The sequence below is a fragment of the Diceros bicornis genome, chromosome 17 (assembly GCF_020826845.1).
Source record: "Diceros bicornis minor isolate mBicDic1 chromosome 17, mDicBic1.mat.cur, whole genome shotgun sequence".
Taxonomy (NCBI): Eukaryota; Metazoa; Chordata; class Mammalia; order Perissodactyla; family Rhinocerotidae; genus Diceros; species Diceros bicornis.
Window position 1 is genome coordinate 46511454 of NC_080756.1, and position 18598 is coordinate 46530051.

Here is an 18598-nt window from a genome sequence, read left to right on the forward strand (position 1 = left end):
TTCAACATCCATTAAGGATAAAAATTCACAGACATTGAGGAATAAAGGGGAACTTTCTAACTTGATAAAGATTATCTACAACAAAACTACAATTAACATTACACTTAATGGTGAAAGACTGAATTATTTTCCCTCCCCCCAAGATTGAAAACAAGGAAAGAATGTCTGCTCTCATCAGTTTTATTCAACATAGTGCTGGAAGTTCTAGCTAGTGTAATAAGGAAAGAAAGGGAAATAAAAGGCATACATATCAGAAAGAAAGATATTAATCTGTCCCTATTTATGGATGATATGATTGTTTATATCAAAAGTCTTAAAGAATCTACCCCCTCAAAAAAATCCTAGAACTAATAAGTGAGTTCAGAAAGGTTGCATGATCCAAGATCAGTATACAAAAAGCAATTTTATATCTATATACTAATAACATATGTGGACACCAAAATTTAAAATATAATGCCATTTATAATTAAATTACTTGAAAAATAAAATATTTGGGTATAAATCTAACAAAACATATGTTACTTGTATGCTGAAAACTACAAAACTCTGATGAAAGAAATCAAATAAGATCCATAAAAGGAAAATTTATAAACTGGACTTAATCAAAACTAAAAAACTTTTTTCCGTGAAAGACTTTTTAAGAGAATGAAAAGGTAAACTGCAGACTGGGGAAAATGTTTGCAAACCACATGTTTGACAGAAGTATAGTATATAAAAATATATAAAGAACTCCCAAAATTCAACTATACAAGAATAGACAATCCAATTAAATCACAAGCAAAATATACAAACAAACATTTCACCAAAGAAGACATGCAAATAGCAAATACACACATGAAAAGATGTTCAACATCAATAGCATTTAGGGAGATGGAAATTAAAACCACAATGGGCTATCACTACACACTAATTAGAATGGCTAAAATTGAAAATAGTGACAACATCAAATGCTGGTGAGGATGCAGAGAAACTAGATCACTAATATATTGTTGGTGAGAATGTAAAATGGTACAGCCACGCTAGAAAACAGCTTGACAGTTTCTTAAAAATTAAATATGCAACTTCCATGCCACCTGGCAATTGTACTCATTGGCATTTATCCCAGAGAAATGAAAATTTATATCCACCCAAAAACCTGTACATGATTGTTCATAGAAGTTTTATTTGTAATAGTCCAAAACTGGAACAACCCAGATATCCTTAAATGGAAAAATGGTTAAACAAACAATGGTACATCTATACCACAGAATACTACTCAGCAATAAAAAGAATAAACTACTGATGTACACAACAACCTGGAGTAATCTCCAGAGAATAATGCTCAGTGAAAAAAAAGCCAATCCCAAAAGATTACATATTGTATGTTTCCATTTATATAAAATTCTTGAAATAACAAAAATGTAGAAATTGAGAACATATTAGTGGTTGTTGGAGGTTAGCATGGGGTGGGTGTGGGGTGACAGGAGAGAAGTGGGTATGGCTATAAAAGGGCAACATAAGGGATCCCTGTTGTGATAGAAATGTTATGTATCTTGACTGATCAGTGTAAATATTCTGGTTGTAATTTTGTACTATAGATTTGCAAGATGTTACTGTTGGATAAACTGGGTAAAGAGTCCACAGGACCTCCCTATATTATTTCTTAGAACTGCATGTGAATTGTAGGAGAGGAAGAACTATTCGTCTACCCTCTAGGTCCTTCTGGCTGGTCTAAGAATTAAATTGACATGAGATAGAATAACAGGAGAAAATCAAACAAAGTTTAGTAACATGTATACATGGGAGAAACCCAGGAAAACTGAGTAACTTGCCAAAATGGTGGAAGCCACTACCTTAAATATCATCTTCAGTTAAAGATAAAGGAGGATGTTGGGGGTAGTGGTCTGGGACGTCAAAGGGGAGGAAGGCAATTTACATGGAGATGAAAAAGCAAATGTTGGATAAACAAATGTTTGCCTGGCCATCTATAGACAATGAGACCCGAGAGAGAACTTTGATAAAAGTGAGGCTGCCAGTGCCTTCCTGTCTGCCACACCTAGTTTATATTATACTATAGTTATCTTACGGTATTGGCTTCTTCCTGGAACAGACCTTCTATCTTAAATTCTTTTAGGCATTTAGGAGGAAGGTCAAAGTTTCTTTCAGACTCTTTTGTTCTTAAAACTAATCCATAGAGACACATTTTGGGGTGGCAAATTCTGATCCCCTACAGAATTAAAAAAATAATAAAGTAAGAACAATTTTTAAAAATGTTCCAGCTTAGTAGTACCCCCAAGACACCTGACAGAAGCAAATACAAAATAATCCCTGGGTTAATACACTTTATATGTAAGCTTTAAAAAAGTTACAGAGCAAAATTCCCCCCCGGCAATGAGATACCAATAGAAAATCACTAACCACACACATGAAAAAAACAAACCACATAAACAAGTGTCAGAAGAAACAAATGGCAGAATCAGGCCACAAAGTTTGCAGATACTGGATTTAGCAGTTACAGAACACAGAGTAAGTGAATTTATTATGTTTAAAAAAATAAAGGGGGTTTGAAAATATGATGAAGGAAAAATAAACTACTAAAACTTATTTAGTAGATTAGAAGAAAAGGTAAAACTTATAGAAATTAAAAATACAGCTCCTAAATTTAAACTCTTAGCAGACAGGTTAAGCATCTTCTTTGACATAGCTGAAAAAAAGAGTTTGAAAGCTGGGAAATAAATCTGAAGAAATTATCCAGAATGCAGCACAGATAGGGAAAAATAAAACAATATGAGAGAGTGATTAAGAAACATATAAGATAAAGTGATACCAGGTATACCTCTGTCTAATAGAGCTTTCAAAAGGAAAGATTAGAGAGAACAATAATGAGACAATATTTGAAGAACTAGTAGTTGGCACTATTGAGAAATGATAAAAGAAGCCAGTGCTCATAATCAGGATTATCAGTGAATCTCAAGTAGAATAAATAAAAATAAATATCAACCTAGAAACTTTGTGGTAGAATTGTAGAATCCAAAAGAAAAAAAGAAGACTCTAAAAACAGCTAGAAAGAAAATACAAAGGAATCATGCTTACACGGACCACTTCTTAATAGGAACAATGGAAGCCAGAAGACTGCAGGATATGTCTTCAAAGTACTGTCACCCTAAAATTGTAGTTAGTGAAAATTGTCTTTAAACTTATAAAAATATTCTTATTATAACTCTTAATAAGAGCAATGTAATTAGAACTCCACTGAAATGTCATTTCTCACCTGCTAAATAACCAAAAGTCTAAAAGTTTAATAACACGTTTTGCATGAAGGGGTGTAAAGAACACACACACGTTATTCTCACACATGACAGGTGGAAGTGCTTCACACGAAAGGTCAAAGTGAGTAACCTACCAGTATCCACTAAAACTATAGCCTGCATTTCCTCTGACCCACATATCTCCCTTCTGGAAATCTGTTTCTCAGATACACCTATACAGCTGTAAGGTAACGTGTACAAGGTTACTCATTGTTACAATGTTTGTAATAGCCAAAGACTGGGGAAAATCCACGTTTATAAAATAAGACACTACTTAAATAAACAATAAAACATCTATGAGATGAAATACTATGCAGCTATTTAAAAAATAAGAATGAAGAAGGTCTCTATATGGGGACATGGAAATATTCTTAGGATTTTTGCCATTAAGTGATGTCAGTAGATAAGAAGGGAAGTGAAATAAGAATATATATTCATCTGTGCGTTTAAAAAACTGGATGGTTAAAATGAAATTAATCAAAATTATTACCTACATAGGGTGGGTACAGGACAGAGGGGGACAATTATTAAAATGAAATTATATAGATCATCTTTATATTTTTTTATTGATTTGTAGAAGTTTTAAGGTAATCTGCACATATTAGTCCTTTAGCAATTATACATACAATTATTTCTTAAATGTATTTTCAGTGTCTTTATGGTGCACTTGATGAATAGAAGTTCTTAATTCTAATGCAGGAAGGAAAAACTAGGTTTCTCCTTGTGATTTTTACATTTTGTGTTTGTTTAAAAAAGTCATACCCTCCCTAAACATTCGAGAACAGATGATTCTAATCTTGTCCAAACTTTCAAAGAAGAGAAAAAGAAACAATACTCTCCAACCCATGTTATAAGATTTGTACAACCTTAACACCAAAACCTGACAAAGGCAGTCCTTTCTCATTTTATAAAGGTAAATTACAGACCAATGTCACTCAAGACATAGATGCAAAAAGCCAGATGAAACATTAGCATACCAAACCTAGCAATGTATAAATAAGAAAATAACTATATCATGACCAAATGGGGTTTATTCCAGGAATGCAACTATTCCAAGAATAGTTCAACATGATAAATTATGCTGATATAATTTGCTTATTAAAAAATAGAAGTAGAAAAAGCATTTGATCATCTCAATATATGCAGAAAAATGATAAAATTAAAGGATTATTTTATGATTAAAAACTTGAAAAACTAAAAATAGAAGAAAATATCACTAACATGATAAAAAATAAAATAAAATAAACACCAAATCCCTACAGTGAATACCATACTTAATGTAGAAATGTCAAAAAGCATTACCTTTAAAATAAGAAACATAAGATATATACTTTTAGGTGAAAATAGTAGGTAAGAAAGGAGAGGAAATAATAATATAAAAACTCTCTTACCTCCCCACCTAGGCAAACTAAGAGGCACAATCTCCCCACCCCTATTCAAAGCAATACAATAAAAAGAGAAAAAAAAAGAAAAAAATCATTTAGTAAATGATATGTTTTCATTTACAGAAAATTAGTTTTATCTATCTATAAATTATTGGTATGTAATAAGAGTTTAGCAAAGTTGCCAGATATAAGATCAATATAAAAAATTTTAAATTTCTATCCACAATGAGATTTTAAAAATACAACTTATAGTTTACTTACAATAACAACAAACATATGTACATATAAATATATAGTAGTTATGAATAATTATAATAAATAATGTACAATATACTTGTGTAGATACTAGAAAAATTCATTTAGGTACATTAATAAAGGGACTTGCTATGTTCCTGAATAAGAAGACTCAATACATTAAAGATGTCAAATATCTCCAAATTGGTCATATTTATAGATTTTAACCTTTGCACTATCCTCTAAAGACACTATAGAAGAAATTCCATTTCTTGTTTTACAAATAAGGAGGATTATATTAATTTCCTTTCTAGCTTCTTCACCTATGTCCTAAAATATTTTGCATTTCATCCAAGTGTAATAATAAGAAGGAGAAAATATAAGAATATAAGTTCTATTTTGCTGTGGAGAGAATATTAAAGTCTGATTACAATAATGTTTTAAAAATGGGAAATAATTGTCAGGAGATAATGTTCATCAGGAGATTAATATTGAAAACTATAATAAACCACCTTATAAGACTATGTACTTTTCAAATTACTGCCACTTTCACCTTTTCTTTTAATTCCTCAAGATCCTTTTAAAAACCCATTTATTCAATAAATATTTATTGAATTTTGACTATACTGTTTTAGGAAATGAAGATACAGAAATGAATAAGACAGTTCAATTCCTTGAAATCATAGAGCTTAAATTCTGATGTGGGAGGCAAATTAGTTAATAAACACAATAATATCAAATGAGGATAAATTTTATAAAGAAAATAAAATGGTAATGTAATAGAGAATGACTAGAGGAAAGAGATATTCTTTAAACTGGGTGATCACAAGAAATGCCTCTAGGAGGCGCCATTTGAGCTGAAATCTGATGAAAATGAAGACACCAAGAAGCAGAGTTGCAGGCAGAGGGAACAGCTGATGCAAATGCCCTTAAGTGGGTGGAACTTTGTGAGCAAGGAGAGAGTGATAGGACATGAGACCTTCAATGTGGCAAGACAGCGGCAAGACTGCGGCAAGACTACCACGTAGAGTAGTGGTTCTCAAAGTGTGGTCCATGGATCCCTTGGGTGAGGGTCCCCAAGGCAATTCAAGGGGTCAGCAAAGTCAAACTCTTCATAAGAATACTAAAATGTTATTTGCTTTCTTCTCTTTGTTGACATTAGTGTTACTAGTTTAAAAGCAATAGTGGGTAAAACTACTGTAACCTCAGCCCAAATCAAGGAGTGGCACCAACTATACTAGTAGTCATTGTATACTTCACCCACCACATATCATTTGTATGATTAGTTGAGTTGCAAGCTGAACTAGTCACCTCTTGATGGAAACCATTTTTACTTGAAAGACAGATTATGGTTGTTCAGACTTGGGTGTTTGGCAGACATTTTCTCAAAAAGTAAACCAAGTGAGCCTGTCAATTCAAGAGACACAACTGACAGTGTTTGTTACCAATGATAAAATTCAACCATACAGGTGAAAATTAAAATTTTGGAAAACTTGAATCTGCTACCATGAGCTTGGCATCTTCTTGATACTTGAAGTCTTTTCTAATAAGATCAATGATGATATAACAAATGTGATATTATGATATTGTATAATGAAACATGTTAACATGTGACAAATCTGCATAACTCAGTAAACAATATTTTCCAAATTAACCAATGCATGATGTTAAAAATCATGCATGTGGGAAAGATTCATTCAAGGTGCAAGATAGTCCAATAGATTTTTAATATATCAGAGTGTGAAAGTTCCTTGATATGGTTCCAGATTTCAAATTGCAACTAACCTTTAAGAAACTACCACTTGTCAAGTTTGAATATAGAAGCAAAGAATATCTCTCAACATCTGAAAAGGCTGTTAAAATACTCTTCCCTTTCTTCAGCTATGTATCTATATGAGACCAGGTTTTCTTCATATACTTCAACCAAAATAATAAATTAAAACAGATTGAATGCAAAGTAGATATAAGAATCTAGCTGTCTTCTGTTAAAAAGACATCAAGGAGATTTTCAAAAATGTAAAACAATGCCATTCTTCCCATCAACTTTTTTTTTGTTTTAGAAAATAGTTATTTTTTATAAAAATATATTTATGTTAACATGTAATGGGCTTAATGTTATTATTTAAAATGAATTAGCTAATAATAAACATTTTTAAATTTTCTATTTTATATAGAAAATTTATTTTTATTTTAAATCTATCTAATTTTAAATTTACGATATTTTATGTAATAAATACCAATAGTTTAAACCCACATAAACAAAAGCTCTTGAGTTCCTCAGTAATTTTTTTTGGCTGAGGAAGTTTCACCCTGGGCTAACATCTGTTGCCAGTCTTCCTCTTTTTGCTTGAAGAAGATTGTCCCTAAGCTAACATCTGTGCCAATCTTCCTCTATTTTTTTTCTTTGTTGAGGAAGATAGGCCCTCAGTTAACATCTGTTGCCAATCTTCCTCTTTTTTGCTGAGGAAGATTAGCCCTTAGCTAACATCTGTGCCCATCCTCCTCCATTTTGTATATGGGACACCGCCACAGCATGGCTTGATGAGTGGTGCATAGGTCCATGCCTGGTGTCTGAACCAGCGAACCCCAGGCTACCAAAGCAGAGTGTGCACACTTAGTCACTATGCCACTGGGCCAGCCCCTCAGTAATTTTTGAGAAGAGGCCGTGAGATCCAAAGGTTTAAGAATTACTGATGTAAAGTTATGAATTCAGGTTCTGTTGGGAGACAGTTTGGTGTACTGCTTAAGAAAGTAGACTCTAGAGCCAAATTGCTTAGATTTGAATCCCAAAACCATCACTCAACATGGGTATGACTTCAGACAAATTATTTAACCATTCTTGCCTCAGTTTCCCCATATGAAAAATAGGGGTAATAATGAAACTGACATCATAGATTTGTATGATGATTGAGTTAATTTATATAAAGCACTTAGATTACGTTTGGTCTTTGGTAAATACTGTATGTGTTTATTATCATCATTGTAATAAATATAATGGCAAGCCACTGAGAGTTTTAGGAAGAGTAGTACATAATCTGGTTTAATATTTTTAAAAAAAATCTCTTGGCTGTCGTGTAGGAAATGGATTGTAAGAGGACAGCAGCTGAAGAAGGGGGACCAAGTTAGGAGACTCTGATAGTATCTGAGGCAAGAAATGATGGTTTGGACTAGGGTGGTGTGGGAGATCAGAACTGTCCACCTCAAAATGTGTCTCTTTGGCTTTATTTATTTACTTATTTATTGTGAGGAAGATTAGCCCTGAGCTAACATCTGTTGCCAATCCTCCTCTTTTTGCTGAGGGAGATTGGCCCTGGGCTAACATCAGTGCCCACCTTCCTCTTTATATGTGGGACACCTGCCACAGCATGGCTTGATAAGCGATGCATGGGTCCGTGCCTGGGATCCAAACCTGAGAACCCCAGGTGGCTGAAGCGGAGTGCGAAAACTCAACCACTACGCCATCGGTAATTAAGGTGGTGGCTTCCGCCATTCTGGAATTACTCAGTTTTCCTGGGTTTCTCCCATGTACACATGTTATTAAACTTTGTTTGATTTTCTCCTGTTATTCTGTCTCATATCAATTTAATTCTTAGGCCAGCCAGAAGGACCTAGATGGTAGATGAATTATCTTCCTCCCCTGCACTGGTAATAATGGAGACAGAAAGAGTGGACCACTTTTAGAAATGTTGTAGCAGGAGAGCTGATAGGATTTGCCTCCCTATTGGATGTGGGGGGTGAAGGAAAGAAAAGAATCAAGAACGACTCCCAGGATTTTTTTTTTTTTTCTTTTTTTCGGGGAAAGAGTCACCCTGTGCTAATATCTGTTGCCAATCTTCCTCTTTTTTTTTTTTTCCTCCCTAAAGCCCCAGTGCATGGTTGTATATCCTAGTTGTAAGTCCTTCTAGTTCTTCTATGTGAGCCGCCACCAGAGCATGGCAACTGATAGACGGGTGGTGTGGTTCCACGACCGAGAAATGAACCCAGGCCGCTGAAGCGGTGAGAGCTCCAAACTTTAACCATTAGGCCATCAGGGCTGGCTCATGACTCCTAATATTTTGATTGAACAGTAGAGTGGATGAGGATTCCATTTCCAGGGATGGTGAAGACTGGAAGAGAAGCAAGATACAAGGGGATGCAATTCAGTGTTCTGTACTAGACATGCTATGTTTGAGACTTCTATTCCTCATCCCCAAAGAAATATCAAGATAGTTGGAGTTTTGAATCTGGAGTTCAGGAAGAGATCAGGGTTCAAGATGTAAACTTAAGTTCAGGCATCATATAGAGATTATATAAAGCCATGGATGAGATCTCGCGGGAAGAAAGTGTAGACAGTGATGTGTAGCAGAATACGCCTCCCCAAAATATGCTGCTTTGGTATGTTGAGTATTTTGAGTCATAGGCACTTGAAAAATAGCAAATGCAAGGGGAGGCTTCTCGGAACTCCTCTCATCTGCCTAAATACAGATCCCCCAAAAGGAACTCAACTGTCATAAATCCCCTCCCAGGGAGTTTCATCAACCAGAGAAGATTGCTTCTTCTCACAGGAGAGGAAACTAGAAGTTGACACCACACCCAGACAAACTTGGTCACAACTATCATATCTGCATCTACTCTTCTAAGGGGCTTTTCATCTTTCCTAAAAATTAACTCTCCCTTAAGAGGCCTACATCCACCCTCCCCTTTTCTGTTAAGATAGTATTTAAGCCTGAATTCTAAGCTACCTCAGAAGTTACTCATTTTTCCTTGAGTATCTCCCATTTACTCATAAGGTATGCATGTTAATAAACTTCTGTTTGTTTTTCTTTTGTTAATCTGTCTTTTATTGCAAGGGTCTCAGCTAAGAACTCAGAAAAGTAGAGGGAAAATTACTTCCTCTCCCCCCTACAACAGCTACTGGGAATCCATTTTTATAATTTTTTTTTCATAAAAGCTAACTAGAGAAGATGCCTTGTGTGGCACATCATTATATACTTATAAATTAAACACTTTCAAGTTTTTGCCATTTTTCTCTTCACCTGTTTTGCTCTATGTCTTTTATCCTTGTACAACTCCTTTATACATTTATGTGTCAAATTTTCTTATTTCCCTCCAGATTTCCTCATTCTCCTTCCATAAACTATTTCTTTGTTATCTATGTTGGTTTAATTTCTTGCCCTCCAGGTGACTCCCCTGGTGCCCTCCTGGCCAGCTCCCAGCCCCTAGTCTGTGTTAATAGACTCAGAGTAGAAAGAGCTTTGCTTCTGGAATGTGGCAAAACGGATCCAAATCCTGGCTCCACCACTTACCACCCGTGTGATCTTGGACCTAAAGGGTTTCCTTCCTCTGTAAAATGGAGATAATAAAACAAAATACAGTTGGGAAGAGAAAGAATGGATAGAAAGGGGACTGTTGGAGTGGCAAGTCCAGTAGGTGCTCAATAAATGGCAGATATTAATTTTTATGGCATTTGAGCTTTCTCACACCTCCACTTTAGTGATGCTTTTATGATTTTTCCAGGCTCTTATCTTCAAACCCAATAACTTCTATTTTAAGTATAGATATCTTCTTTGTTTATTGCCTGCCTCACATACAGATATTTATGGCTGTAAATGTGATTACGTGAACACTTAGCAGCAGAAGAGGCATAGCCGGTTTGATGAAGTTGATCTCTCTATCCTCAGCTCAGGCCCCGATGTTTTCATCTTTTTCCTCTATCAATGTTTCCTGAGTTTCCATTCTAGGTCTCAGCCCTCTTCATCCTCGCAGCAATCTTCCTCACCATGTCTGATTTAGAAATTTTTTTCTCTTTGTCTGAGTGTACCATTTCAGGAACCCTTCAATTTGAACAAGGGGATTTTGAAACTTGTTATCTCAACTGCTGTTATCTCTTCCTACCTTTTTAAAGTTAAATTCAAGTTCCCGTCAACAGCAGCACACACCCAGAGTGGCAGTTATACAACAATAAATAATACATATGAATATTGACACCAGAAACTTCTGGATCTGACTTCCTCCATTTTCTCATGATAAAATCCAAACTTCCTGCAGCATTGTTATCATTCCTTCTAATTTCATGTTTCTGCTTCAATTGACCCTTAAAGCTTTCTCTCTATAAAGTTTTGCCAAGAATTCTCACTAGCCTCCACATTCACATCTTTAGTATAATTGTATTTTCTTTCCTGACAAATTTACAGCTTTGTACTTTGTTTTGTTGACTCCTAGCTTCTGCTTCTCTGACAAACACCTTAATTTAAATACTCTCGCTTTTTATTTCACAGGGTTGTTGTAGGCTCCAGCTATAAATGGGCTTGGCTTCTTTCTCACTGTCTGTTTTACATCCTTACTTATCAGGATCATTCCATCACTGTCTAGATCTCTGAGAGTTTAAAAGCCTATAAAGATGTTTGGGACTTGAAAGAAAAAGGTTTTGGCTCCAAAATACAAAAAGACAACTGCAAAGTCAAAATAGATGTATTATTCCAATAGAAAAACTATAAAACTCCTTTCAATTTTTAAAAGGAAAATGATATGTGTGGAATGTTGTTCCATTTAATACATTTGATATGATGTGTCTTTGGGCAACCAGTTTTTGCAATTTGAAGGATTAAGAAGACTTTTTTCCCCCTTGATCTTCTTATCACTTTAAATCTAATCCTATTTCATCAGAGATTTGTTCACTCTTCAAATAGTTTTCTAAGTTTTAAGCATTTAACAAATTAATTTTTCCTAATCTTATACATAACGTGAAAAGGAATTTCTACCACTCAGTTTCAGAACTTCTATTCTTTCTTTCAAATATATTCTTCTGGTTCAGTGTAAATATACTTCAGACAATAAAGAAGTGTATCTAAATAAATGCAGTTTGAACTTTTGTTCCTGTGGTAGATTCCAAATATTTGTTTTAGGGATAATTTTTTAATCACACCTAGCCATATCACCATTTCTTAAATACAAGTGAAATTTCTTCCCACTATCATTCTTTTCTAATATAAAGTTGGTATATACATACATTTTTCAATTAATTTCAATTAAATAAAATTTCAATTAAATTTAGAGAAGAAATACCAACTGTGGACAAAACTGGCACAAAGGAAGGAGTAATCAATTTTGCTATTTAGAGAATAGCATCAGGGAATGACAATAACTAACAGTTGTTCAGCACCTACTATGTGACAGGAACTTTATAATACTATTTTCTAATTTAATTAACCCAAACTTCCCCACACTGGAATCTTCAAAGTTCACAGCAACAGTAGTAACTTAATTTTCACTTGTTGCTCCTGTGAATATTTCTAGATGTTGCTAGGCGTATCTTGAATATTGGCCAATAAGCCTATTTGTCCTGAGTACTGCTATGGACCCAATGAGCATGAGGGTCTCCAATGGGTTCTGCCTGCTGGCAGGTGCAATTTGCTAGTATACTGAAGTCCCCCCCTGGGTGTTGCCATGGCTCCAGGAAGCCCTGACACCACCATGGAGGACCTTCAAAGTGCCAGAGCAGGGTGCCAATGTTTGACCAAGTAGGGAACAACATCCTTCTCCTTTATGTGATGGAGCCTGTTAGAGGGCCCCTAGACAACAATATTTCTGACATAATATTCTACTGAGTGTTTTATCAGGTTGTTCTTTCAGTTTTTTGTTCCAGGTCTTTTTCTCTCTTGAGCTAAGACATGCATGTATGGGCTGGAGTGGAGACTGATTTGAGTAATATGGCAATTAAGCTCTACAGTTCAATGCCTGGCTGTTTCCCTGGGAATAAATACTTCCACTGTGGCTCTTCAGCCCCAGGTAAGTGGATATTGTCTGGGCAAATCCCACCAATCATCGGGCACACTTACCCATGTCCAAACTCCAACAAGGGTTGCAGCTCAGGTTTATTGGCTAGAATAGAAATTAAATTTATTTTAGAAATGAGAAAACCGAAGATCAGCAACTTTGGGTAACCTGCCCAAGTTCATATGCTTAGCAAACAGGTAAAACAAGGTTCAAATCCAGCTCCATGTTTTCTGGCTTTTTGTTTTTTGGTTAAGAATATCAGACTACCTCTCGGAACTCAAAGAAGGTGCTCTTTATCACAAGGTATGCCATTCTGTTCTTTAAATGTTTGCCCTCCTTTTCCAACTACCTGCTCAGGATGCATTGATAAACAAAACTGACAATTACTCTGTTCATGAGGAGTTTACACGTCAGGGAACAGATGACTGTCTTCTCTCCTTCTTTCCCAAGGTGTCATTTTAACTTATATAACTATGGGGAAGTAATCCCTCAGCGTCCCCAAGAGGGGAAAAAAAAAACAAGAGTAATATCTGGCTTCACTACAGGAAAATACAGAGTTCCTTTATCAGGATTGAAATATCAGCCCAACTAACCACCCTTTGACAGCCTGGGGAATGGACTGTGCTTATTTCCTTCTGCTGTGTTGGAGGTCAGAGAAAACAAATAAAGCTATTTCCAGACCACAGAGAACTTTATTACAGCTACCATACATTGCTACTGTCTCCAACACTACCTTCTGTAGTATATAAACACAGCCACCTGGACAGAGGAGCTGATCCAAGAGTCACGAGGAAATTTAACAGAGTTCCAAATACTCCTGGCAAGTATGTAGCAGTCCCCTACTCCAGCCCTTCCCAAGCACATAGGAATACTGTACAAAATGGGCTTGGGAAGGAGGGAGAGGAATACATTGCTCCAGGATTGAATAGAGTTTCTTTTGGAATAGGGGAGGGGAAGACTCCAGGAAACAGGTATCATAAGGAAAAGAAACAAGTCTGTCAGCCTGAAGCCCCCGGGCACTGGTGCTAGATTTATTTACGCAGCCCTGGTTTACCATAGAGATTCGGGCATCAGTAGGGTCACCCTACCTTGTGATCTAAACAAGATCACTTTGAATCTCATTGCATACTTGTAGAAGATCCAAAAACCCTCCCCAATATTTCTCAAACCCTGAAGTCTCAAGTTATCATGATCATCTCTGACTTCAAACTCCTGCTTCTGGGCTGGCCCAGTGGCGTAGCAGTTAAAGTTCATGCGTTCTGCTTTGGGAGCTTGGGGTACGCTGGTTCGGATCCTGGGCACGGACCTACTCAGTGCTCATTAAGCCACACCGAGGCAGCATCCCGTATAGAAGACCTACAACTCTATGACTATGATATACAACTATGTTCTGGGGCTTTGGGAAAAAAAAAGAAAAAGACGAAGATTGGCAACCTATGTTAGTGCAGGGCCAATCTTCTTCCTCAAAACAAAACCAAAAAAAACTCCTGCTTCTGCGAATCATTTAACCATCCTGTTCCTGTTCTTACTCCATCAATTCTAGACACAGATCTGGGCACTTTTCCCTAAATCCCACACATCAGGCAAGTTGTATATGGCATAGACTTGACTGAAGGTTTGGGAAGAGTTAACCAGTTTTATATTCCCACCAGAATACAATTATCATGAAGGCAGAAATTTGTTCATTCATGCTATAACTGCAATGCTGAGAACAGTTAGAGGCTGTTCTAAATAAATATCTGTCGTGTGGATGAAGTAAGGCATCTTTTCCTCAAGGAAAATACAAGCAACCTCGTATTTCTTTTATACTTCCCTGTTCTTAAAAGTCTTCGGCCCCAATCCCACTAGGCCTTTCTCACTGGCCATTTCTTTCTATGTAGCTCCCAGCCTCTTGCCATCTTATTGGCTCCTCTTTCCATCTCTCTTCCCCTCTCTCTTCTTCCTGGATTGACCCTGGGGACTTCAAATTTTCCTTATTTTATTATATAAAGCAATTTGTATTTCTCTATGCCTAACTCAGAAGGTTTGCATATACAAACCCATCTGAACACTCAGCAAAACCATATGACCTTTTAGTTACCTGAATGCATCTGGCGTTATGTTACCCTATGTGAACAGGACCAATATTTCCTTCATAGGAAAAACAAATCAGTTAAAGCAAGAATCATTGAAAATTATATATTTATACCTTAAAATTTATACCTTAAAATCACAGAGTTGATATCAGGGCACGGGATTTTCTTTGAGCATGAGTCCTCTGATTGGAGCTATGATACAGCTTTCTTCAGTAAACCATGGCCCTAGTATATCTTGTACTATTTTTAGTGTTTGACTTTTTAAGGCAATTGACAAGCTCTCTAAGGGCAGAATTTTAAAAAATTTTTTTTGGTTATTCCCCAGTGTTTCATAACAGTCTTGCCACAGCAATTTTCTCAGTAATTTGTCTTTGTTTAAGATTTCCAGCAGTTTTCATATGTATTTTATCAGATTACATAACATTTAATTAAGGACATAATTTAATAAATAAATTTGCAAATTTGGGCACAAACACAAGGGACCATTGGTAAGCAAATGACTTAACTGGAGGGAGCAGGAGTACACGTGTCCACTGGCTGCAGATATTCAATGTGTATTGCAGTTAATCTGGTGAGAAATACTTTACAGTAGCCATTTTTCCTCAATAAATTCAGATCAGAGTCTCTATCTTTGCGCTTAGTAGAAAAAAGAAACTTGCGTGTTTTAGTTCCATTAGTTGGTAAAATTCTTTTTGAAAAACTCGTTTTTACATCTCCACTGGGATAAGGAGAGGAAGGAAGCCGAACCCTGCTGAGAGCGTAGACCTGCAGCGTGCGCCTGCAGGCCCGAAGGTGAGAAGGGGCTCTTGGTGTGAAGCAGATAAAAGAGACCCAAAGTGTTGCTGAAATGCAGTGGCACATGCAGGCGACTTGTTCAGCTGCCCCTTCGCATGTGGAGTAATTTCCCTTCTTTTCTCATATCTTTAGAGGTTTCGTGTTCTGTTGAAGAGTGTGTCGCAGAAATCTGCCAACTCAGCTGTTCCATTATTTGCTTTTGACCCTTGAAACTCTCCCAGCAGAACCCTGCTCCCTTTAATTATGATCTACATGCTAGGAGTTTTACAACGTAAAGAAGACACATAAATTTTGCTTTAAACGATCCAGGAAGGACTGGAATCTTGGTCCTTTGCATTTGAAAATCTTTTCCTGGTTACATGCTATAATCAGAGGATTCCCAGAACTGCATCTACCTTCTGTCTTCAGATCTGAATTAGAAGCACCTGGCAGTTGGCTACCTCATCCACACCCTGACATGGCTTTCTTTCATATTTGCAATATTTCCAGACCAAATTTTTCAAAAAACAAAAACAGTCTGTTCTTTCCTCCTACTTCAGGAAGTGGGAATAGCAACACATTAAGTTATAAAGTCAGCTTTGAGTCCAAGCTTGGCCCAAATGTTCAAGATATAAAATCATTAACTGTAGCAAACGTTAATCACCCTTGTGATGGCCATGTGCCTCTCTACAGCCTAGTGTTCCATTCTTACTGACGTCCACTGAAAGTCTCCAGGGAACACCCGCTCCTGACCACTATCAGTCACTCACCACCACCTTACCGCACCCCGTAAACCCCAACGCCTTCCTTCTGGATCAGAGCTGAATCCTGTGTAGTCCTCCTTCCAGGAAACACCGGAATTGAACCCACCCTATTCCACATCAACCATCAACCCAAACATGAGCCCTTGGTGTCATATTTTCTCCAGCATTTTTTTGCCTCCATACTACTATGCCATGATCAACAAATGCCTCAATATTCTTTATCTCTTCATGGACTCTTCCCTACACCTCCTGGCTATGTTTGGAGTAGGAGGAGTGATGTCTTAGGGGTAGGCTACACAGAGGTGCAAAGGCCCTAGTGATATTTTGTATCTCAGGCTATAATGTAAGTATGTGAGTGTTCATTTTCTTTTTCTTTTAATTTCTATACATTCATTGCAGATATGCCTTTATATGCATGATCTACTTCATCATTTAAATTTTTTTAAAAAAAAACAACTTCTGTTCCTTGAGGCATATACCATCTAGCCATGACACTCTCTATTCCTTTTTGTCAAGCACTGTCAATTGCTCAAGTCCTGGTTTTTCCCCTTTGTTTATTATTACTTGAATGGATCTTCCTCTCCAGCAAGGGCCTGCTATCAATCTGGTTGATTTTAATACCCAATAAGTGACCTGTCCAATAGACTAGACTCTGAGTTCCTTGAACTCGTTGGTTCACAGACATATTCCTTCCACTTTCTCAGCCACCCTGAACTGCTCAAATCAGTAATGCAGAAAATCCACGCCTCTAATTCAAACACTACCCTCCAATGCTTGTTTGTTTCAGTCATCCCCTTTTCACCTGTGCCTCTACCTGACCAGGACTTCCTTTCCTTCAAGCCTCTTCTTTATGCCTTTCTCTTGCTCCCTTCCTGTTTTTACTTCCATTCTTATTCAGTTTAGATTCTGTAGTCCATCTCTCCACTCTTTTGACTCTTTCCTTTTTTTTTTTAATCCATTTGTCATTTCATTGTACCTACCTGGAAAAACTCCACACCTGAACAAGCCCAACCATTCACTTTCCTGTACCTGCTCTTGAGCAGCTGAACATTGCTGGAGAAAATCATAAAACTGGGCTGAGGAGGGCCACAGTAAATTCAGTCACTAATCCACTGATCTCACCCTGCCCAGCAACCTTAGGATGAGACTCTTATCAGTCCCTTCTCTCACTCATCACAGTAACTTGTCACGTCCCTCCTCTCTCCTCAAACCTCTAACCACCCCAGCTCTTCTTTCATTCTCAGCAGATGACTCATCTCCTTCTTTAGAAGATAAATTTAAACAATCATGCACAAACTACCTCATCTTCTAGCCCAAAAGTCTAGAAATATACATGAATCTACAGCTATCCTACAACACGCTCTTCCTCTTATAAAAAAGATTTGTTCCTTTCCACTATGTTTGGAATCCCATTGCCATCCATTTTCTTGGAGCCATCCTCACTTAATTATGTCTTCTCTCCCACATTTGCCACCTCTTCCTCTCCACTAGCTCTTTCTGATCAACTTTTAAATAACTATAATAAATAATAAATAACCCTTAAAAATCCTCCTATAACCCTATTTCCCCTTCTGGTTATCACTCTATTTCTTCCCTCTACTTCTTGTAAGAGAAGCATAATTTCTGGTTGTTTTCAGTAACTGAGTAGATTTCTAGAGCCAGCCTATTCTTCAGGTTCTGGTCTGCTATAAAAAGATGAGAGTCACAAGTACCGTACCATTCAATTTTACTAATCTCTCTATTGATGAGTACCCAAAATGCATTTCTTCTTTTACCTGGGATGAATGGTAGAACCAGGGAGGCTAGATCAAGGGAGCCAGAGTGTTAACACCAGGCAATTCCTGTCCTGTCCCAGGAGGTCTGGACGCAGACTTCCCATAAGCACTCCCAGGATCTCTTCAAGTCATGTCCTGAGAAAGTTCATCTTCTTGGTAGGCCCTGAAATGGAGGATGCAACTCTCAGTGCTGAGGTGTCATCAGCTGTGACATAGAAGGTTACTAGAAGGCCACTCAAGCTACCTGAAGAGTTCTATAGCTCAGAGTTTATAAAAATATTTTTGAAGGGTCACCACCACTTTGATTGATTGAATTTGTCAGCAATTCACATATTATATTTAGTGGGTTTTAAACTGTAAATAGAATTACTTCTGGGGGAAAGCTTAGTGCTAGTTAACACTTATTTTTCAAAATTTTAAGATTTTACCCCCAGCTTTATTGTGGTATAATTGACAAATAAAAATTGTATGTGTTTAAGGTTTACAATGTGATGTTTTGATATATGTATACATTGTGAATCAAGCTAATTAACATATCTATCACCTCAC

At 36.7% G+C, this 18598-nt stretch overlaps 1 protein-coding gene across 1 annotated transcript in view; it reads left to right on the forward strand.

Moving 5' to 3' along the window:
* The window catches only part of GUCY2C (guanylate cyclase 2C), a 153751-nt gene that overhangs the window by 55107 nt on the left and 80046 nt on the right, over positions 1-18598 (forward strand). Inside the window, exon 6 of the mRNA XM_058558715.1 lies at positions 12518-12673. Within this exon, the coding sequence (XP_058414698.1) occupies positions 12556-12673 (118 nt within the window). The 5' untranslated portion in view covers positions 12518-12555. The remainder of the gene's footprint in view (positions 1-12517; positions 12674-18598) is intronic.